General features: G+C 49.5%; 1 protein-coding gene across 1 annotated transcript in view; it reads right to left on the reverse strand.

Annotated features, from left to right (window-relative positions):
- LMTK3 (lemur tyrosine kinase 3) overlaps positions 1-3160 on the reverse strand; it is a 28905-nt gene extending 25745 nt beyond the window's left edge. Inside the window, 2 exon segments of the mRNA XM_030820981.1 lie at positions 738-850; positions 2812-3160. Coding sequence (XP_030676841.1) covers positions 738-850; positions 2812-2819 — 121 coding nt within the window. The 5' untranslated portion in view covers positions 2820-3160.
- Between the last annotated feature and the right edge of the window lie 20839 nt (positions 3161-23999).

The following is a 23999-nucleotide window of genomic DNA, read 5'->3' on the forward strand; positions in this document are numbered from 1 at the left end:
TCCCAAGTGGTTGGATTGGGGGTGGGGTCTTTCTTCTCGTCCCAAACTGGGACCACCCCCCCCCACCTCACCCCACCCCATCCCCTCACCCCAGGCTTGGATGAATTCCAATGAGGGCTGAAGGAAAGAGGAGTGATAGTGAAGCCTGGAGCTTGCAGAATTTAAAATACGCTCCCATGGACAGTCTCATTACCCCTCATTGGGGAGGAGGACTAGCTCTCAGCTGCAGGCTGGGAGAAGATTCTTGCCCCATGCTGGAACCCCCCAGTTTGTGGGGTTGAGATCTGTCTCTTTTAGGGACGCTTGGCGCACACCGATGTCCTCTATCCCCAGCCCAAGACCCAGAGAAGGGAACTCCGCAAGCCCTGGGTCTCTCCAGAAGCCAGAGACAGCCTCCTGTGTTGTGTCCCCCTTAGAAATAGTATTCCTGTCCTCTGCCCCCAATTCTCCCAGAGGCCCTGTCCTTCCTCGGCTTCCTGCACACACCAGCACAAACACATCCGTGCACGCTTACACACATGTTGCCCAAACAGAGCCCCCTCCCCACCCAGCCCCCAGCCTCCCTCCCACAGGCCCTGCTGACAGAGGCACCGTCCCCGCCGCTCCGGGCCCGGCTGGGCTGCGGGAAGACGCGCACCAGGTGACGGGGCAGGACCCGCAGACAGACCCCTGGGCAGACAGCGAGTCCGCCGCGGGGGTGGGGGCCACCGGACAGACGGATGGCCCGACAGACTCACCGGGGTGGGCCGGGGACGCCAGGCAGCCGGAGGCGGAGACGGCCGCAAGGAGGATGAGGGCGCCGGGGGCAGGCATCTTGTCGAGGATGGCAGGGAGGTGGAGGTGGTGGCGGCTGGGGAGGAGGGGGGGGCGGGCCCTCAGCCCCCAGCCATGGGGACCCGCGCGACCCTGGCCTCCTCCCGGCCCAGGAGAGGGGCAGGAGACGCAGGACAGGGGGAGGGAGGGGCTGCTTGCTGGCTCAGGTACCCCCCTCCCCCTCTTTGAAGGGACAGACGGATGAAGGGATGGAGAGGCGGACAGAGGAGAGATGCTGGGGAGCCGGGGTTGCTGGGGTGGGGGGAGAGGGTAGGATGGGGGGGGCGAGAAAGAGGGCCCCGCCCCCGAGGGCAGCCAGGATTGGGGGAGCAGAGAGCCTGTCACAGGAAGGGTGGGAGGAGGGAGGATGGAGCGTCGTCATGGCAACTGGCTCCCCCGTAGAATTGGCTGCCAGGAGGGAGGGGAGGAAATGGGAGGCGGAGGGACAGACAGGGACCGGCACACACTTGCAGCGGGGGTTGGGGGGCAGGGCCCACGGGTGCCTGGCCCGGACACCGCTGTGACATGCCACCAGCATGGACACATGTGCTACACGCTAAGATGCAGATGTCAGGCACGCGCAGCCCACACACAGCTGACACACGTCGCAGGGACCCTCATAGACAAGCGCATCACATACAAAGGTGGACAGCCATCAGCAGACGGGGACACGTACACGTCACACACAAAGACGCAGGGACCGCACTGGAAACTCACAGGCAGGCCGGCTTCCAGCACAGATGCACCTGGCCACGCAGGAACGTCAAAGCATCACAAAGACCCACACATGCCCCAGACAAAGTAAAGCCCCAGATCCACAGACGCACACGCCACAGACAAAGATCCCCACGGACACCGCTGTGACATGCTGACACTCATAGTCACAGCCACGCAGACAGTCCCTAGACAAATGGGCAACAAAGAATACCCACAGACACAAGTATCACATACATGCACGTCACACAGACATGCACAGACAGGAATTGCACAGACACACGCAGAAACACACATCACATGAACTAACATAGAAACAGACACAGCAGCTACACAGAGACAGGCACATCACATGAGTACACAGAAACAACACATGCATGTATATGGACACGTAACATGCATCACTCACACGGACACAAGCTTCACTCACATGGATACACACAGACACACTACATACACATGCGTACGGGCACACACAACTCATACATACAGGGCTACATAAATCACACGCAAAAATACACATAAATACACCACACACTGATACATACAGACACATAAAACATGTACATATACACAGTCACACATTATTCATAAGCACAGACATAGGCACACAGATCAAATACACAGACACACAGAGATGCACGTATCACATACCTAAACAGGCATGGACACACACATCACAAATACACACACCTTTCACACAAGGTTACAAAGACACAGAACCCCACCACAGTCACACATCACATACATAAACACGCACGGGCACACATAACACATACAAAGAGTCACACACCCACAGCACAGACACAGACACGCGCACAGACACACGGGTCGCAAATACCCACGTTTCCCGTGAGGTTACGCAGACATTACACAACCACAGCACTTGCCTCATACAAAAGATACATGATCATAGTTTATTTAATGTATTTATTCTTATGAGTATTTAGTCTGTGCCAGGTATCGTCCGCAGCGTTTTACACGTACAGAATTACCTCTCAGTCCTCACAACCACCCTCTGAGACAGGTAGTTTTAAATCATGCCCATTGTACAGATGAGGCAACTGAGGCACAGCGCGTGGTAGTCACTTGCCCCAAGGCACACAAGCCGGGGAGTGGCAAAGCTGGGACTGGAACCCGGTCCATCGGGGACACCGACACATCAGACAAGGACACACATACATCACGTGCCAGGCCGCCGCCGTCTCGGGGTCACATCCCACCCTCCAGCGCCCCGAGCTGCAGACACACCCAGAAGCGCGGACTCCCACCCTGGGCGCGGACCTCTCCATCGTCCGTGAGCACCTGCGAGGCGTTCCCCTGGGTGAGGCTGGGCCGGAGCTGCGCACCCAAGACGCAGCCTCAGCAACACTCCGCGCAGGCGACCCAGCCCCCAACCCCAACCCCCAGCAGGGGCCCAGGGCTTTCCACCAAAACGCGCAGCCGTGGCGCACACCGGCCAGGCAGTGCACACTCCCCGCAGAGCGCAGCCGTCCTCATCGGGGGGTCCAGGGGAAGGGGGAAGGGGCTGCCCTAGCGGTGTCTCATTGGAGAAACTGAGGCAGGCTCATCGCGGGAGGGAGGGGGCGCACGGCCTGGGCTGCAGGGTGGAGGGGATGCAATCGGGGGGCGGGGAGTGAGAAAAAACGCAATTCGCTGCCCGGGTGGCTGAAGGGCACAGAACCTGGCGGAAGCAGAGGCTTATGGGAGGTGTAGTCCTGGCCTTGAGACTTGTAGGAAATGTAGTCCTGCTCGACCCAGCAAGAGGCTCAGGTTAAGCTGCGGTTGGATGCGGGTAGCAGGAGCCGAGGAAGGGTCCGCTGCCTGGGTCTTTGGAAGTGATGTGGGCAGAATTATCAAGTTCTAGGGAGCGGCACAGGCGGGGCTGCAGTCCTGACTCTGGCCCCAGCTCGCTTGTTCATGTATTCACTCAACAAACGTTTATTAGGCGCCCACTATGTGATTAGGCAGGCGCTGGGCCAGAAGCTGGGGCCGCAGCAGGAAGCAAGTGAGACGCGTTCCCTCACCTTCTGGGAGTCTTGGGGGTTCAAGGAAAGCAGCCACGAGTGGAATAATTGCACATCAGGACTTAGCACTGCCAGGCACCACTGAGTCAGGGTGGGGATGGAGTGGGTCTTGTCTGGAGAGTAAGAGAGGGTTCCCTAGAGCTTTTCAAACTGTGAGTGCCCAGCCATTAACAGGGGTGATATCAAGATCCTCGGTGGTCTCAGAAACAAAGTCACTCTCTGAAAAGAAAGAAAGACAAAAAATCCTCCATGGCAATCAACACTTTTTTTTTTTTTTAAATGGGGGCCGGGCATGGTGGCTCATGCCTGTAATCCCAGCACTTTGGGAGGCCGAGGAGGGTGGATCATGAGATCAAGAGATCGAAACCATCCTGGCCAACATGGTGAAACTCGGTCTCTATTAAAAATACAAAAATTAGCTGGGCATGCTGGCGTGTGCCTGTAGTCTCAGCTACTCAGGAGAATGAGGCAGGAGAATCGCTTGAACCCGGGAGGCAGAGATTGCAGTGAGCAGAGATCGCCCCACCACTGCACTCCAGCCTGGTGACAGAGTAAGACTCCATCTCAAAAAAAAAAAAAAAGAAAAGAAAAGAAAAGAAAAATGGAATCGAATAAACTAGAACTCCATAGCAGACTGCATGCTCAGTATAAAAGAAATGGTTTTTTTGTTTTGTTTTTTGAGACGGAGTCTCGCTCTTTCACCCAGGCTGGAGTGCAGTGGCGCCATCTCGGCTCACTGCAGGCTCCGCCCCCCGGGGTTCACGCCATTCTCCTGCCTCAGCCTCCCAAGTAGCTGGGACTACAGGCGCCCGCCACCTCGCCCGGCTAATTTTTTGTATTTTTAGTAGAGACAGGGTTTCACCGTGTTAGCCAGGATGGTCTCGATCTCCTGATCTTGTGATCCGCCTGCCTCGGCCTCCCAAAGTGCTGGGATTACAGGCGTGAACCACCGCGCCCGGCCAAAGAAATGTTAATGTAGTAAACTTTTTTTTTTTTTTTTTTGAGACAGGGTGTCGCTCTGTTGCCCAGGCTGGAGTGCAGTGGTGCAATCGTAGCTCACTGCAGCCTCAAACTCCGGGGCTCAAGCAATCCTCCCACCTCAGCCTCTGGAGTACCTGGGACTACAGGTACATGCCACCACACCCAGCTAGTTTTTAAATTTTTATTTTTGTAGAGATGGGGGTCTCCCTATGTTGCCCAGGCTGGTCTCAAGCTCCTGGCCTCAAGCAACCCTCCTCCCTCAGCCTCCCAAAGTACTGGCCTGAGCCACCGTGCGTAGCCCATATATGAAACTTTTATTTCTTTTTTTTTTTCTTCGAGACGGAGTCTCGCTCTGTCGCCCAGGCTGGAGTGCAGTGGCGTGATCTCTGCTCACTGCAACCTCTGCCCCCTGGGCTCAAGCAATTCTTCTGCCTCAGCCTCTCTAGTAGCTGGGATTACAGGCATGTGCCACCACGCCCAGCTAACTTTGTATTTTTAGTAGAGACAGGGTTTCACCATGTTGGCCAGGCTGGTCTCGACCTCCTGACTTCAGGTGATCCACCCGCCTCAGCCTCCCAAAGTGTTGGGATTACGGGCGTGAGCCACTGTGCCCAGCCAATTTTTCAGATTTTAAACAAGGTCATAGGAGTGCCTACTGCATCCGCTGAACAGCCCCAGAAGGGCTTGGCAGCCGACCTGTCATCCGGCACTTGAGTATTTCCATGGTGAGACTTAGGAACAATCCCACTTTACAAGAGAAATAATTTAAGAGTGTGAAGCCTGAGTTAGGTGTGGTGGCTCACACCTCTAATCCCAGCACTTTGGGAGGCCAAGGTGGGCGGATCACATGAGGCCTGGAGTTCGAGACCAGCCTAGCCAATGTGGTGAAACCCCATCTCTACTAAAAATACAAAAATTAGCCAGGCATGGTGGCACACTCCTGTAATCCCAGGTACTCAGGAGGCTGAGGCAGGAGGATCGCTTGAACCTGGGAGGTGGAGTTTGCACTGAGCCAAGATTGCGCCACTGCACTCCAGCCTGGTAACAGAGCGAGAGTTTGCCTCAAAAAAAAAAAAAAAAAAAAAGATTATCAGTCTGTTTAGGTCAGTTTTATCACCAAACTTATCCTAAAACTTTTTCCTTTTTGACACTTTATTGATTTCAAAACTGAAACTACATGTCAGTGGTTCTCAAAGTATAGTTCAGAGTCCCTTAGGAGTGCCTGAGACCCTTTCAAGGGATCCATGAGGTCAAAATTATTTGTATACTACCCTCCTGAGATGTTAACTGCCTTTTTCGTTCTCATTCACTCATGAGTGGACAGTAGAAGTTTCCAGAAGTTGCCTGACATGTAATGAATGGCTGCACTGAAGACGGACACAGATGCAAGGATCCAGCTAGACATTAAAGAGATGTGCGGCCGGGCGCAGTGGCTCACACATTTAATCCCAGCACTTTGGGAGGCCGAAGCCAGCAGATCACTTGAGGTCAGGAGTTTGAGACCAGCCTGGCCACAGAGTGACAGAGTGGAACTCTGTCAAAAAAAAAAAAAAAAAGATTTTCAAAATGACACAAACAACGCCACTCAATGCACTGAATTTTTTTGGAAAATAGTTTTTTTTTTTTTTTTGAGATGGAGTTTCACTCTCATTGCCCAGGCTGGAATGCAATGGAGGCGATCTTGGCTCACTGCAACCTCCGCCTCCAGGGTTCAAGTGATTTTCCTGTTTCAGCTTCCTGAGTAGCTGGGATTATAGGCGCCCGATACAGGCCTGGACATTTTTGTATTTTTAGTAGAGACGGGGTTTCACCATGTTGGTCAGGCTAGTCTCAAACTCCTGACCTCAGGTGATCCACTCGCCTTGGCCTTCCAAAGTGCTGAGATTAGAGGTATGACGAGCCACTGTGACTGGCTTTTTTTTTTTTTTTTTGAGACGGAGTCTTGCTCTGTCGCCCAGGCCGGAGTGCAGTGGCGCAATCTCGGCTCACTGCAAACTGCAACCTCCTCCCGGGTTCAAGAAATTCTCCTGCCTCAGCCTCCTGAGTAGCTGGGACTACAGGCGCACGCCACCACGCCTGACGAATTTTTTGTGTTTTAGTAGAGACGGGGTTTCACCGTATTGCCTAGGCTGGTCTTGAACTCCTGAGCTCAGGTGATCCACCTGCCTTGGTCTCCCAAAGTGCTGGGATTACAGGCGTGAGCCACCACACCCAGCCAAATAGTTATTATCTTTATAAAAATAAGTTTATATGTTAACTTGCAATGGAAACCCAGTGCTTTGGGAGGCCAAGGTGGGAGGATCCCTTGAGGTCAGGAGTTCAAGACCAGCCTGGCCGACATGGCAAAACCTCGTCTCTATAAAAAATACAAAAATTAGCTAGGCGTGGCGGCGCACGCCTGTAGTCCCAGCTACTCGGGAGGCTGAGGCACGAGAATCGTCTGAACCCAGGAGGTAGAGGTTGCAGTGAGCTGAGCTGGTGCCACTGCGCTCCAGCCGGGGTTACAGAGCAAGACTCTGTTTCAAAAACAGCAACAACAACAACAAATTGGTTGAATGAAGGAAAGAACGAGGTTATTTCCTGCAGGTGCATTTGATGACTGATTCAAGCCGAGACCAGTCCCCCGTCCCTTGGGTGTTGTCCACTCAGCACAAGTTCCCCGCTGATGGACTGTGACAGTCCATTCCAGGGAAGAGAAAGAGCAAGGTGTCATGAGGATGCAGAAGGGTGCACTGCGCTGAACCAGGGTTCCTTGCAGAGAAGCCTCCAGAGAGGACGACATTTTGGCCCGGCTGTGGCCGGGAGCAGGGTTGAGTCTGAGGCTGGGGGTAGGGAGCTGAGCAGGGAGGGCATTCCAGGCGGGGGCCACAGAGGGCACAAAGGCCTGGAGCTGTGGAACTGCTTGGAACCTTTAGGAAACCTGCACCCGCCCCGCCCACCGCCTCCCCACGCAGTGGCTCCGGTCCAAACCTCCCAGTCATTGCTGACTGGCTGTCTTTTTCCCACACCTCCACATCCAGTCCATTAGCTGACTCTATTTTCAAAATATTCCCAGAATCTGGCCACCTCTCACCACCTCTACCTCCACCCTCATTGTTTGCTTGGACTATTGCAGTAGCCTCCTTGATGATCTCCACACTCGGCCCCTCACCCCACGGTCTCTTCTTGCTACAGCAGCCAGGGAAGCCTCTTAACTCCAAGTTAGCTCATGTCCCTCTGGTGCTCTCAACCCTCCCACGGCTCCCATCTCACTTGGAGTAAAGGCCAGCATACTCCCCAGGGCCCACGTGACTCTGAATGATCTGCCCCTCCAAGTCTGCCTGCCCTGCTCGCTGGCACACTTTCCCTTGTTCATTCCCTTCCAGCCACGCTGGCCTCCTCCCTGTTCCTCCAACACTGCATGGGCAAGAAACAGCTTCGGGGCCTTTGTACTCAGCGCCCCGTGTTCTCTGGGGACTCCCCGTTCCCCAGGTCTGCACCTGGCTAACATCTTTGTTTCAATTAGGCTTCTGCCCACGTGTGGCCTCCTCAAAGATGCTTTCCTTGGCCACCAAGGGAGCAGCCCTGACCCTTCCCCTTCTTGTCCCTTAACCCATTTCATTTTTCTTTCTTTCTTTTTTTTTTTTTGAAATGGAGTTTCGCTCTTATCGCCCCGGCTGGAGTGCAATGATGTGATCTCAGCTCGCTGCAACCTCTGGCTCCCCGGGTTCAAGTGATTCTCCTGCCTCAGCCTCCCAAGTAGCAGGGATTACAGGCACCTGCCACCATGCCTGGCTAATTTTTGTATTTTCAGTAGAGATGGGGTTTCACCATGTTGGGAGGCTAGTCTTGAACTCCTGACCTCAGGTGATCCACCTGCCTCAGCCAAAGTGCTGGGATTACAGGTGTGAGCCACTGCACCTCTTTTTTTTTGTTTGTTTGTTTGTTTTTGAGACAGAGTCTTGCTCTGTCACTCAGGCTGGAATGCAGTGGCACGATCTCGGCTCACTGCAACCTCTGCCTCCCGGATTCAAGCGATTCTCCTGCCTCAGCCTCCTCAGTAGCTGGGATTACAGGTGCGTGCCACCATGCCCCTCTAATTTTTCTATTTTTAGTAGAGATAGGATTTCACCATGTTGGCCCGGCTGGTCTTGAACTCCTGACCTCAGGTGATCCTCCAGACTCTGGCACCCAAAGTGCTGGAATTACCTCGGCTGGTCCCTGTTTCATTTTTCTTCATTGCAATCAGCTCCATCTGACTTGGGGCCCTGGAGAACAAGGAACTTTGCTTTTGTTTCCTGCTGTGTCCCCAGTGCCGGGTACACAGAAGAAGCTCAGTGACTGTGACTGCAGGAATGAGGCTGGGATGATAGGGAGAGACAGCCCCAGCAGTGGGCAGAAGTGAGGTTGCCAGAGGCTCTGTCTGCAGAGCCAAGGAGTTGAGTCTCCACTGCGAAAGTGAGTGTGTGTGCAACAGGGTGACCAGGTGACCAGGCTGCAGGATGGGGTGGACACAGCCTCTTCCTCTTTTATGAAATTGAAGCACCATTAGGGTATGAGAGGCTGGGGGAGGAATATTCCATGAGCCCAGGATGCTGCCTCAGACTTCGTTCACTAACTCATTCATTCATTCATCCATTCATTCATTCATCCATTCAGCAAACAAACAAGCCTCCATTCCAGCAGCCTGGTTGGGTGGACAAAAAGAAAGAAGCTGAAGGGACAGCAATTTCAATAATGATATTTTACTTCACTTTTTTTTTTTACTTTTTAAATTTTTTCCTTTCCCATACCTGCCAAAACAGCATTTATTTCGCTTTTTGTTGTTTTTTTTTTTAGACAGTGTCTCTCTCTGTCGCCCAGGCTGCAGTGCAGTGGCACGATATCGGCTCACTGCAGCCACCACCTTCTGGGCTCAAGCGATTCTCGTGCCTCAGCCTCCTGAGTAGCTGGGATTACAGGCACGTGCCACCACGTCTGGCTAATTTTTGTATTTTTAGGAGAGGCGGGGTTTCGCCATGTTGGTCAGGCTGGCCTCAAACTCCTGACCTCAAGTGATCCGCCCGCCTTGGCCTCCCAAAGTGCTGGGATTATAGGTATGGGCCACCACAGCCTGGCCTATCTCAATATTAATGGAGGTATAATTTACAACAATAACAAGCAGAGATTTTTTTTTTTTTTTTTTTTGAGACGGAGTCTGGCTATGTCACCCAAGCTGGAGTGCAGTGGCGCGATCTCAGCTCACTGCAAGCTCTGCCTCCTGGGTTCACACCATTCTCCGGCCTCAGCCTCCTGAGTAGCTGGGACTACAGGCACCTGCCACCATGCTCGGCTAATTTTTTTGTATTTTTAGTACAGACGGGGTTTCACCGTGTTAGCCAGGATGGTCTCGATCCACCCACCTTGGCCTCCCAAAGTGCTGGGATTACAGGCGTGAGCCACCACACCTGGTCTTTTTTTTTTTTTTTTTTGAGATGGAGTCTCGCTCTATCACCCAGGCTGGAGTGTAATGGCACAGTCTTGGGTCACTGCAACCTCTGCCTCCCGGGTTCAAGTGATTCTCCTGCCTCAGTCTCCCAAGTAGCTGGGATTATAGGCATACGCCACCACACCTAGCTAATTTTTTTTGTGTTTTTAGTAGAGATGGCGTTTCACTGCACTGATCAGGCTGGTCTCGAACTCCTGACCTCAAGTGATCCACCCTCCTCAGCCTCCCAAAGTGCTGGGATTACAGGTGTGAGCCACCACGCCCGGCCAACAAGCAGAGATCTTGAGGGTACAATTTGAGGCCAGGCATGATGACTCATGCCTGTGATCACAACACTTTGCAATTTGGTGCAAAGTTGGAGAGTTTGAGACCAGCCTGGACAACATAGCAAGACCCTGGCTCTACAAAAATAAAAATTAAAAGATAATCTGGGCATGGTGGCGCACACCTGTACTCCCAGCTACCCAGGAAGCTGAGGCAGGAGGATCACTTGAACCCAGGAGTTGGAGGCTGCAGTGAGCTATGATCGAACCACTGCACTCCAGCCTAGGTGACAAAGTGATACCCTGTCTCTAAAAAAAAAAAAAAAAAAAAAAAAAAAAGCTGGATGTGGTGGCTCACGCCTGTAATCCCAGCACTCTGGGGAGGCCAAGGCAAGTGGATCACTTGTGGTGAGGAGTTCGAGACCAGCCTGGCCAACATGGTGAAACCCCGTCTCTACTAAAAATACAAAAATTAGCCAGGTGTGGTGATGCATGCCTGTAATCCCAACTACTAGGGAGGCTGAGGTGGGAGAATTGCTTGAAGCCGGGAGGCAGAGGTTGCAGTGAGCCGAGATCATGCCACTGCATTCCAGCCTGGGGACAGAGTGAGACTCCATCTCAAAAAAAAAAAAAAAAAAAAAAGGGAGAACACGATGGCCTGGGAAGAAAAAGCTCCAAGAGCTCCAAGATATAATGTGAAGTGAAAAAAGTCAAGTCACAGAACAATGAGAATAGTGTGATACAATTTACATAAGAAGAAAACAAGCCGGGTGTGGGAACATTTCTTGTAGTTCCAGCTGCCCAGGAGACTGAGGCAGGAGGATCCCTGGAGCCTAGGAATTTGTAGTGGCAGTGAGCTACGATCATGTCACTGTACTCCTGCCTAGGCAACAAAGGAAGATCCCATTCCCATCTCTAAAAAATAATAAAAAAAACAGAAAGCAACAACAATCCCAAGCTGCTTTTTTTTTTTTTTTTTTTTTTTGAGACAGCGTTTCGCTCTTTCGCCCAGGGTGGAGTGCAGTGTGCGATCTTGGCTCACTGCAACCTCTGCCTTCTGGTTTCAAGCAATTCTCCTGCCTCAGCCTCCCTAGTAGATGGGATTACAGGTGCCCGCCACCATGCCCGGCTAATTTTTATATTTTCAGTAGAGACAGGGTTTCACCATGTCTGCCAGGCTGGTCTCGAACTCCTGACCTCGTGATCCGCCCCCCTCGGCCTCCCACCAAAGCTGCTTTTTTCTGTGTATGACTGAGCCTTGCTGTGTCGCCCAGGCTGGAGTGTAGTAACGCAATCTTGGCTCACTGCAACCTCCGTTCCCTGGGTTCAAGCAATTCTCCTGACTCAGCCTCCTGAGTTGCTGGGACTACAGGCATGCACCACCACGCCCTGCTGATTTTTGTATTTTAGTAGAGATAAGGTTTCACCATATTGGCCGGGCTGGTCCTGAACTCCTGACCTCAAGTGATCCGCCTGCCTCTGCCTCCCAAAGTGTTGAGATTGCAGGTGTGAGCCACTGTGCCTGGCCCCAAAGATGCTTTTTGATGCACACACACACACGCCCAGAAAAAGGTGTGCAAGGATAGTATAGTAATGAAACTGGGGGTACACATGAAATGTGAGGTCTGTGTCACTCAATATTTTTGTTGTTGTTTGAGACGGAGTCTCTCTCTGTCACCCAGGCTGGAGTGCAGTGGCATGATCTCAGTTCACTGCATCCTTTGCCTCCCAGGTTCAGGTGATTCTCCTGCCTCAGCCTCATGAATAGCTGAGACTACAGGCATGCGCCACCACGCCCGGCTAATGTTTTTTTTTTTTTTTGTATTTTTAGTAGAGACAGTGTTTCCCCATGTTGGCCAGGCTGGTCTCAAACTCCTGACCTCAAGTGATCTGCCCACCTCGGCCTCCCAAAGTGCTAGGATTGCAGGCATGAACCATTGTGCCTGGCCTCAAATTTTTAAAAAAGAAGACTATATTCATACATACTGAGTATCCCTATATTTTTATTTGTTCATTTTTATTTATTTATTTTTTAAGAGACAGGTGGGGCGGTGGCTCCGCTTGTATCCAGACTTGGAGCCGAGGCGGGGTCACGAGTCAGGATCGAGACACAGTGAACTGTCTCTACTAAAATACAAAACAGCGGGGGGGGGGGCGTGGCTGCACTCGGAGGCGAGGGGGGGGGGGGGGGGGCTGCAGGGGGACGGCCACTGCTCCGCTGGGCGACAGAGGGACTCGTTCAAAAAAAAAAAAAAAAAAAAGAGACAGGCTCTTGTTCTATTGCCTAGGCTGGAGTACAGTGACAGCACCATGGCTCACTGTTGCCTTCCTGGACTCAAGCAATCCTCCTGCCTCAGCCTTCTAAGTAACTGGGACTACAGGTGGACACCACCATCTGGCTAATTATTTTATTTTTGTGGAGACAGGGTCTCACAATGTTGCCCAGGCTGGTCTCGAACACCGGGGTTCAAGCAATCCTCCCACCCAGGCCTCTCATAGTGCTGGGATTACAGACATGAGCCACCACGCCCGGTCTCTCTCTCTCTCTCTCTCTCTATATATATATATATTTATTTATTTATTTTCTTCGAGACGGAGTCTCACTCTGTCGCCCAGGCTGGAGTGCAGTGGTGTGATCTCCGCCCACTGCAACCTCTGCCCCCTGGACTCGAGCAATTCTTCTGCCTCAGCCTCTGTAGTAGCTGGGATTACAGGCATGTGCCACCATGCCCAGCTAATTTTGTATTTTTAGTAGAGACAGGGTTTCACCATGTTGGCCAGGCTGATCTCGAACCCCTGACCTCAGGTGATCGGTCCACCTCAGTCTCCCAAAGTCCTGGGATTATAGACATGAGCCATCGCGCCCCGCTTTTCTTTTTTTTTTTTTTTTTGAGACGGAGCCTGGCTGTGTCGCCCAGGCTGGAGTGCAGTGGTCAATCTCAGCTTGCTGCAACTTCTGCCTCCCGGGTTCAAGCGATTCTCTTGCCTCAGCCTCCCGAGTAGCTGGGACTACAGGGATGCTCCATCACGCCCAGCTAATTTTTGTATATTTAGTAGAGGCGGAGTTCCACCACGTTGGTCAGGCTGGTCTCAAACTCCTGACCTCGTGATCTGCCCACCTTGTCCTCCCAAAGTGCTGGGATTACAGGCCTGAGCCACCGTGCCTGGCCCCAGGCTCCATATATTTTAAATTGTCGTTTAAAACTTAGATAGGTGGTCAGGCGTGTTGGCTCACGCCTGTAATCCCAGCACTTTGGGAGGCCAAGTCAGATGGATCACCTGAGATCAGAATTTCAAGACCAGCCTGACCAACATGGCAAAACCCCGTCTCTACCAAAAAAATACAAAAATTAGCTGGGTGTGGTGGCACGCACCCATAGTCCCAGCTACTTAGGGAGGCTGAGGCAGGAGAATTGCTTGAACCCTGGTGGTGGAGGTTGCAGTGAGCTGAGATGGCGCCACTACACTCCAGACTGAGTGACAGAGTGAGACCCTGTTTCAAAAAAAACCAAAAAAACAAAAGAAAAACAACAAAAGAAAACAAAACCAGAAAAGGAAGGAGAAGGAAGAGGAGCGGTGGATAATTGATGTTGGGTATCAATAAGGAGGATCTGCATTTTAAGTTAGGCCTGTTCATAAAATATCGTGAAGGCCAGGACAGTTGCTTGGATTGTATTCTCTAGGCAGCGGTGAGTCACGGGCGGTTTTGGAGCAGGGTAGAACATCCATACCCAGCACAGCAGTTAATCTTTTTCTTTTTTTTCAGGGACAGGAGTCTTACTATGTTCCCCAGCCTGGAATGCAGCGGCTATTCACCAAATAATCATACCACACCACACCCTTGAAACCCTGAGCTCAAGCAATCCTCCCACCTCAGCCTCCCAAGTAGCTGGGACTACAGGCACCCACCACCATGCCTGGCTTAGCAGTCACTTTTTAAGAGATGACTTCCTTGGCACCACAATCTAGATTATTTCCTTTTCTATATGCTCTCAAAGAACTTGGCTCCTTTATTTCAGAGCATCTTGTTTTATTAGCATATTATATTGAGTAATATAATTAGGTAGTGTAATTATAAATACTTGACTCCCACTGCAATGCTGGTGTCAGGCAAGCAGGGACTGCCTTGGTCTTGATTGTAGTTGTAGATCTGGAAGCTAGCTTAATAATTATCTGTTGAACAAATGAATGAATACTCTAGAGCTGTTGTTTAAAAGATAGCAACTCTTCCATCCTTCCAGAAGTTCTCATGACTGAACCCACCTAACTGTGGTTCAAAGGTTCTTGGCCGGGGGTCCAGGGACCCTCAAAAGGCTTGTGGATATAATTCATGGGATCTATGGCCTTAGATAAGAAGAAAAATCACATTTTTCTTTTCCCCAAGCTCTAATTGATATCTAGTATTTCTTTGTTGTTTTTTTTTTGTTTTTTTTTTTTTGAGACAGAGTCTCGCTGTGTCACCCAGGCTGGAGTGCAGTGGCACGATCTTGGCTCACTGCAAGCTCCGCCTCCCGGGTTCACGCCATTCTCCTGCCTCAGCCTCCCGAGTAGCTGGGACTACAGGTGCCCGCCATTCTCCTGTCTCAGCCTCCCGAGTAGCTGGGACTACAGGTGCCTGCCACCACGCCCAGCTAATTTTTTTTTTTTTTTTTTGTATTTTTAGCAGAGACGGGGCTTCACTGTGTTAGCCAGGATGGTCTCGATCTCCTGACCTCGTGATCCGCCCGCCTTGGCCTCCCAAAGTGCTGGGATTACAGGATTGAGCCACCGCGCCCGGCTATTTCTTCCTATTTTCATAGATTGTATTTTCCAAAGATAGCCTCAATAATATCTCCCATTCCATATGCTCTTCCAGATCTTGCCACTTCTCCATTGGGAAGTGAAGACTGTGTCTCTACACCTTGAACCTGAAGGGACTACCTCAACCAACAAGGATTCAATAGAAGTGCTTCTATGTGACTTCTGAGGTCAGGTTGTAAAACCGCCATGCCTTGTTTTCTTAGTACAAACACTCTTACAATTCAGCTTCCATGATGTGAGGAAGCCCAAGAGTCTGTGAGGAGGCCCACATGGAGAGGAAATGAAATCCCCAGCCCTCAATTCCCTCTGAGCTGCTAGCCAACAGCTAGCACCAATTCTTAGAACTCAGCCTCCATGCTGTGAGGAAGCTCAAGAATCCACGAGGAAGCCCACAAAGAGAGGAAATGATGTCCCCGGCCCTTAGTCCCCACTAAGTTGCTAGCCAACAGTCAGCACTAACTTGCCAGCCATGTGAGCCATCTTGAAAGTGGTTTCTTATTAGATGCACTGAAGACATAAATAGAAAAATAAAAATAAAATACAGAAAGTGGGTTCTTCAGCTCCCAGAGGAGCTGCCTCAGTTGCTGCCTCATTGATCAGAGATGAGCTGCCTCTGCTGAACTCCACCCAAATTGAAGACCTACAAACAAAATAAATAACTACTATTGTCTTAAGCAATTAAGTTTTGCAGTGGTTTGTTACACAGCAGTAGATGACTCATACAATTGTGAATACAGGTAACATTAGCAAGACCTGTGATTTTGTTTATTCTGGAATTTATTATTCTAGCAACGTAAATCACAGATATTTCCAAATCACATCATGGTTGTTGCAAATACTTGAAATATTCTTTTACTTCCTCACTGTTTTGAAATATCAGTTATAGGCCAGGCGTGGCGGCTCGCGCCTGTAATCTCAGCACTTTGGGTGGCTAAGGCAGGCGGATCACCTGAGGTCGGGAGTTCGAGACCAGCCTGACCAACATGGAGAAACCCCATCTCTACTAAAAATACGAAATTAGCCTGACGTGGTGGCATGTGCCTCTAATCACAGCTACTCAGGAGGCTGAGGTGGGAGAAATCCTTGAACCTGGGAAGCAGAGGTTGCAATGAGCCAAGATAGCACCATTGCACTCCATTCCGGGCAACAAGAGCAAAACTCTGCCTCAAAAAAAAGAAAAGAAAAAGAAATATCAGTTATTAGACTTGCTATTAGATCTGCTAGATTTTTTTTTTTTTTTTTTTTGAGATGGAGTCTCACTCTATTGCCCAGGCATGGTGGGATCTCGGCTTACTGCAATCTCTGTATTTTTAGTACAGAAGGGGTTTCACCATGCTGGCCAAGCTGGTCTTGAACTTCTTACCTTGTGATCCGCCCACCTCAGCCTCCCAAAGTGCTAGGTTTACAGGTGTGAGCCACAACACCCAGCCTGATTTTTTTGTTTGTTTGTTTTAAATAGAGACAGTGTCTCCCTATGTTGCCCAGGCTAATTAAACTCCTGAGCTCAAGCGATCCTCCTACCTGGGCCTACCAAAGTGCTGGGATTATAGGCATAAGCCACTGCACATGGCTGGATCTGCTAGATCTTGTTATTTAATGTTAATAAAGAAGTGTATATATTATATAAAAATGTGACTTTTGAATATTTTGAAAACTGTTTTAGTTGGTTTTGTAAGCCTATGAATTTTCTTTTATACACTTAAAAACTTTTTTGAGAAGGTATTGTCAGGGTATAATATTCAAAAAACAGTTAAAAACATGAATCATACAAATATATAGTAAGCACACGTCTAGGATTTATTTAATACATTAATGAGAGAACCAAAAGAATGACAGACTTGTTCAAAGGAGGATAGGACAGGCCAGGCACAGTGGTTCACGCCTGTAATCCCAGCACTTTGGGAGGCTGAGGCAGGCAGATCATCTGAGGTCAGGAGTTCAAGTCCAGCCTGCCAACATGGCAAAACCCTGCCTCTATTTAAAAAAAAAAAAAATTAGCTGAGCACGGTGGTGCGAGCCTGTAGTCCTAGCTACTTGGGAGGCTGAGGAGAATCACTTGAACCTAGGAGGTGGAGGCTGCAGTGAGCTGACATTGCGCCACTGCACTCCAGCCTGGGTGACAGAGCAAGACTCTGTCTCAAGAAAAGAAAAAGACAGAATTCTAGATGAAAATGATGAATTTATAGACAAAAACAGTTAATAACATTCAGAACAATAACTTTTGGGACTTTATGTCTACCCAAAAAACAATAATTTCAATGCATTGGTTCTGAACAAGTTAACGTATAACTTTACAGAGTTTAGACCCTTAATCAATAGAAAGTCATACAAATTCCCCCAGAGTAGTGGTTGGCAAATTATGGCCCACAGATCAAATCCTGCCCATTTTTGTAAATAAAGTTTTATGGGAACATAGTCACATACATTCATTTATGTGTTATCTTATTATCACTTATGAGCTTTTTGCACTACACCAGTAGAGTTGAGTAGTGGTAACAGAGACCATATGGCTTCAAAGCCTTAAATATTTATCTGACCCTTTATAGAAAAAAATTTGCCTCCCCATTCCTAGAATATCACAGGCTGCTTAAGTGGTCTTGTTAGACAGTGCCCTTAGTGCCCTAATGTCCAATAAGGTAGCCACCAGTCACTTAGCTATTTAAATTTAATTCAGATGAAACAAAAAATAAAAAATTTGGTTCTCAGTTACACTCTCTATTTCAAGTCTGCAATAGCCACATGTGGCTAGTGGCTTTTGCACAGTTCAGGTGTGTTGCAAAGTGTTAACTTGGGAAGCACTGATGTAGAATAACATAGGAAGTATACACTGTTTGCATTACATCCAGAGTTCAGTTAATCTTTCTCAACAAGGCCCAAGGCCTGCTAAAGAAATATTTCAGTTATTCATTACTGCATTAAAAAAAATCCCCCCAATATGTAGTGGTTTAAACAACAATGATTTATTATTTTTCATGATACCATGTGTTGACTGGGCTCTGCAAGGCAGTTCTTCTGTTCATCTCATTTCTCTTGGAGTCTCTGGTCAAATTGGAATCAGGTAGTGGCACGGACTGGAACTTTTTTTTTTTTTTGAGGCAGAGTCTCACTCTGTCACCCAGGCTGGAGTGCAGTGGTGCGATATTGGCTCACTGCAACCTCTGCTTCCCAGGTCCAAGCAATTCTTCTGCCTCAGCCTCCCAAGTTACTGGGACTACAGGCACGCACAACTGCGCCCAGCTAATTTTTGTATTTTTTTTTAGAGATGGGGGTTTCACCATGTTGGTCAGGCTGGTCTCAAACTCCTGACCTCATGATCTGCCCACCTTGGCCTCCCAAAGTGCTGGGATTACAGGCGTGAGCCACCGCGCCCGGCCCCCAGGGACTGGAACTTCCCAGATGGTTTTGTTTGTACATCTGGTGTTGTGGTGGGGTAGCTGGGAGGGTTGCAATGATCTCTCTCCATGTAGTCTCTTCACATGGCTGCTTGGACCCCAAAAGGGAGTGTTCCAAGAGGACAAGCCCAAACATACAAGTACTTTATCAAACTTCTGCTTGCATCATGCTTGATAATGTTGTACTGGCCAAGCCCAATATCCCATGGCGGGGTCTCCACAGGGTGCAAACATCTGGAGGTGTGATTCACTGAGACCATTCAGGGTCCATGGTGCACGAACAGGTTGAAGACCCCCCCTTGAATTTCCACCTGTTGTATGAGTCCCTTTCACCCATCCTGAGCAGCCACCACATCCCACTGAGTCTACGTAGCTCCTCAACCTAGGTAATGCCTGGTGCTCAGGCAGATGGAGACTGGGTGGGTGTGGGTCCTAGTGCAGCTGCTGCAGGCTGTCTGCCCTGGTGATAGGTTGGCTTCCCTCCATCAAGATTTGGAAGGGAGGGCTCTACCTGGTGACTTTTCTCTGGTCCAAGGGGATCTCTCCAGATCTGGGCTCCTTGCCCCAGCACCACCAGTCCCACTTTTTTTTTTTTTTTTTTTTTGAGATGGAGTCTCACTCTGTCGCCCAGGCTAGAGTGCAGTAGTGCGATCTCGGCTTACTGCAAGCTCCGCCTCCTGGGTTCACGCCATTCTCCTGCCTCAGCCTCCCGAGTAGCTGGGACTACAAGCACCCGCAACCATGCCTGGCTAATTTTTTGTATTTTTAGTAGAGATCGGGTTTCACTGTGTTAGCCAGGATGGTCTCGATCTCCTGACCTCGTGATCCGCCTGCCTCCCAAAGTGCTGGGATTACAGGTGTGAGCCACCGCACCTGGCCTACCAGTCCCACATTTCTAATGTCCTATCAGCTCCTCCAGTCTCCCTGGAATCTCTTCGTCTAAACCTATTGTCTCTGCCCTGCCCAGGGCTTTTGAAATTCAAAAGCCAAAACTGGCCTTCTTTGTCATCTGCATTCTGCCTTTTCCTGGGATATAGCCTCAGAAAGCTACAGCTGTTGCCTGAACGAATGGGTGAACAACAGGAAACATCTGTGTATTCAGTTACCTATTGCTGCATTAAAAAATCATCTCCAAGCCAGGCGCAGTGGCTCACGCCTGTAATCCCAGCACTTTGGGAGGCCGAGGTGGGTAGATCACATGAGGTTGGGAGTTTGAGACCAGCCTGACCAACATGGAGAAACCCCGTCTCTACTAAAAATACAAAAAATTAGCCAGCTGTGGTGGCGGGTGCCTGTAATCCCAGCTACTAGGGAGGCTGAGGCAGGAGAATCTCTTGAACCCGGGAGGTGGAGGTTGCAGTGAGCCAAGATGTCACCATTGCACTCCAGCCTGGGCAACAAGAGCGAAACTTCATACCAAAAAATAAATAATAAATAAATAAATCATCTCCAAACTCAAAACAATCATTGTTTATTATCTCATGATTTCTTGAGTCCAGAGTTTGGTATTTCATGTGGTTACAGTCAGATATCAACTGGGGCTGTGGTCATCTGAAAGCTTGACTGGGGCTGGACGATTTGCCAGCTGGGCTTGTTCACATGGCTGGCATGTTGGAGCTGGCAAGATGGTTCCTCTCCACAGAGCTGCTTGAGTGTCCTCACAACATGGCAGCCAGCTTCCCCCAAAGCAAGTTATCTATGGTAGAAGTTGCAATGCCTTTTGTGACCTAGTCTCAGATTTCTTTTACTGTCACTTCTGTTACATTCCTGTGATCCCATAAGCCAAACCTAATTCAATAGGGAGGACACTACACAAAGATGTGACCACTGGGTGGCGGGAATCACTGGGCGCCATCTTGGAGTCTGTCTGCTGCAATCTCGGGCTGATATCACATGCAGTTAAAATAACTGAAACTTGGCCAGGTACGGTGGCTCATGCCTGTAATCCCAGCACTTTGGGAGGCTGAGGCGGACAGATCACGAGGTCAGGAGTTCGAGACCAGCCTGACAAACATGGTGAAACTGCATCTCTGCTAAAACTATAAAAATTAGCTGGGCATGGTGGTGCGCTCCTGTAATCCCAGCTACTCAGGCTGAGGCAGGAGAATTGCTTGAACTCAGGAGGCAGAAGTTGTAGCGAGCCGAGCTTGCGCCACTGCACTCCAGCCTGGGCAACAGAGTGAGACTCCCTCTCAAAATATAAATAAATTAAATAAATAAATAAATAAATAAAACTCATCCATCTCCAATTGTCTGGGACACTCTGCTCCTTCCTTCCTTCCTTCCTTCCTTCCTTCCTTCCTTCCTTCCTTCTTTTTTTTTTGACACAGTTTCGCTCCTATTGTCCAGGCTGGGAGTACAGTGGCACAATCTCGGCTCACCACAACCTCTGCCTCCCTGGTTCAAGCAATTCTCCGGCCTCAGCCTCCCGAGTAGCTGGGATTACAGGCAATGCGCCACCATGCTGGGCTAATTTTTGTATTTTTAGTAGAGACAGGATTTTTCCATGTTGGTCAGGTCTCGAACTCCTGACCTCAGGTGATCCGCCCACCTCCGCCTCCCAAAGTGCTGGGATTACAGGGGTGAACCATCGTGCCTGGCCGATTTATCTTTCAAAGCTGTGGCTGAAACATTCCCCACTGACCAATGACACTGCTGACAGCCCCTGGGGGACCACGTTGCTCTGTTCCCGGTGACCTAGCTGCCTTGATGGGTCCAGCGGTCGTCCCAATTCCCCTCTGGCTTTGCACTTGTGTGTTTGCATATCTGCTGTTAATTTAAATGAGAAAAAAATCCTCACTCTCTTTAAATGCAGAGAATACAGAGTTGTGGGTTTTATTTTACCTTTTTTACAAAGAGAAAAGAGTGTGATGCATACTAACAATCCTCTGTTGGCTTGACAAAGGCATCTTCTAAGTATGCCTTTGGAATTCAGAGCTGGCAGTTAAATTCTGATGACCAAATCTGAGAAGTAAGAGTCGTGGTTATCTTGGGGATGGAGGGAATGGGAATGAGGGCTCCTGGGATAAGGGATGGGGATGGGCTTTTGGGAGGCTAGGAATGTTCTTTTTTTTTTTTTAATCTGGTTGCAGCATAACTGATGTGTCCATTTGGAATTAATTCATCAAGCTGTACACTTCTGAAACGTGTTTTCTCTTTTTTTTTTTTTTTTTTTTGTGACAGAGTCTCACTCTGTCACCCAGGCTGGAGTGCAGTGGCACAATCTCAGCTCACTGCAGCCTCTGCCTCCCTTTTCAAGCAATTCTCCTGACTCAGCCGCCCAAGTAGCTGGGATTACAGGTGCCGTGTTGTCTTATGTTTGTACAGTATAACCCAATAAAAACTGTAAAAAATGTTATTGACAGGGAAACAAATAATCAAATAAGATAACAAATCAGAGTCAAAGACTTTTTAGAAACAGGATTGTCCAATGATTAAGAGCCTGGGCTGTTTATATTTGAATCCCAGTGTGCCACCAAGGCTGTGTAGCTTTGGGTAAGTTACTCAACTTCTCTGACCCTCAAGTTGTATATCTGTGAAATGAAGATAACACCTATGTCTACCTCAAACAATGAGAAGCAGGAAATATGGTTAAGAATTGAGTTTAGGGCTGGGCGCGGTGGCTCACGCTTGTAATCCCAGCACTTTGGGAGGCCGAGGCGGGCGAATCACAAGGTCAGGAGATTGAGACCACGGTGAAACCCCGTCTCTACTAAGAATACAAAAAATTAGCCGGGCGTGGTGGCGGGCGCCTGTAGTCCCAGCTACTCGGGGAGGCTGAGGCAGGAGAATGGCGTGAACCCGGGAGGTGGAGCTTGCAGTGAGCCGAGATTGCGCCACTGCACTCCAGCCTGGGCGACAGAGCGAGACTCCGTCTCAAAAAAAAAAAAAAAAAAAAAGAATTGAGTTTAGGACTGGGCGTGGTGGTTCACTGGTTCACACTTGTAATCTCAGCACTTTGGGAAGCCGGGGCAGGCAGATCACAAGGTCAGGAGATCGAGACCATCCTGACTAACACAGTGAAACCCCATCTCTACTAAAAATACAAAAAATTAGCCGGGCGTGGTGGCGGGCGCCTGTAGTCCCAGCTACCCGGGACGCTGAGGCAGGAGAATGGCGTGAACCCGGGAGGCAGAGCTTGCAGTGAGCCGAGATTACGCTACTGCACTCCAGCCTGGGTGACAGAGCAAGACTCCATCTCAAAAAAAAAAAAAAAAAAGAATTGAGTTTAAGACTGGGTGTGGTGGTTCACACTTGTAATCTCAGCACTTTGAGAGGCCGAGGCAGGAGGATCACTTGAGTCCTAGAGTTTGAGACCAGCCTGGGCAACATAATGAGACTCCCATCACTACAATTTTTTTTTTTTAATTAGCGGGGCGTGGTGGCATGCACCTGTGGTCCCAGCTATTTGAGAGGCTGAGGCAGGAAGATCACTTGAGCCCAGGAGGTCGAGGCTGCAGTGATCTATGATTGTGCCACTGTACTCCAGCCTGGGCCACAGAGCGAGATCTTGTCTCTAAAAAACACCAAAACAAAACAGTAGAGTTTACTCAAGCACAAAGTTTGAGATAGCTAGACTCTGAAAGAATGTGGTCATTCTTAAGTGGGGAAGAAAAGGTTTCACTTATGTAGGCAGAAACAGAGAAGTTTAACAGCATTTAACATGTTCCATACAAAGCCAGTACACAACGTTCTGTGATATGATTGGTGGCAGCTTCCTAGATTTTAACGAAGATTTTTTTTGTTTGTTTTTTTGTTGGTTTGTTTTTGAGTCTCACTCTGTCGCCCAGGCTGGAGTGCAGGGGCGTGATCTTGGCTCACTGCAGCCTCTGCCTCCTGGGTTCAAGCGATTCTCCTGCCTCAGCTTCCCAAGTAGCTGGGACCACAGGCACATGCCACCACGCCTGGCTAATTTTTGTATTTTTAGTAGAGACGGGGTTTCACTATGTTGGCCAGGCTGGTCTCAAACTCCTGACCTCAGTTGATCTGCCTGCCTTGGCCTCCCAAAGTGCTGGGATTACAGGCGTGAGCCACCGCGCCAGACTAAGGAAGTTTATTTTAACATTCCAGGAAGAGGGATAGTGATCTGAGGGGGTCTCATCTCTGACGCCATTCCATTACTTCTCATCATTTACGGGAAGAAGCAGAAGTTGCAGTTGCTGGCTGCATGACTCAAGCCACTTAGATTTCTCTTGAGGCTCAAAATAATGTAATGTTCCAATAGCTTTAAGTTTGAATGATTTGGCCGGGCAGAATTACCTGAGATAAATAGAACAAAGCATCTAGCCAGGTAGTTGTCACAGAGCAGATGTTCAATCAATGATATTCGTATCGTTTTGGTGATAGATGTGATAAATGTGTAAAGAAATAGAAAATGGGCTGGGAGTGGTGGCTCATGCCTGTAATCCCAGCACTTTAGGAGGCTGAGGTGGGCAGATCACTTGAGGTTAGGAGTTCAAGACCAGCCTGGCCAAAATGGTGAAACACTGTCTCTAGTAAAAATACAAAAATTAGTCAGTTGTGGCGGCATGTGCCTGTAATC

The sequence above is a fragment of the Nomascus leucogenys genome, chromosome 10 (assembly GCF_006542625.1).
Source record: "Nomascus leucogenys isolate Asia chromosome 10, Asia_NLE_v1, whole genome shotgun sequence".
Lineage (NCBI taxonomy): Eukaryota > Metazoa > Chordata > Mammalia > Primates > Hylobatidae > Nomascus > Nomascus leucogenys.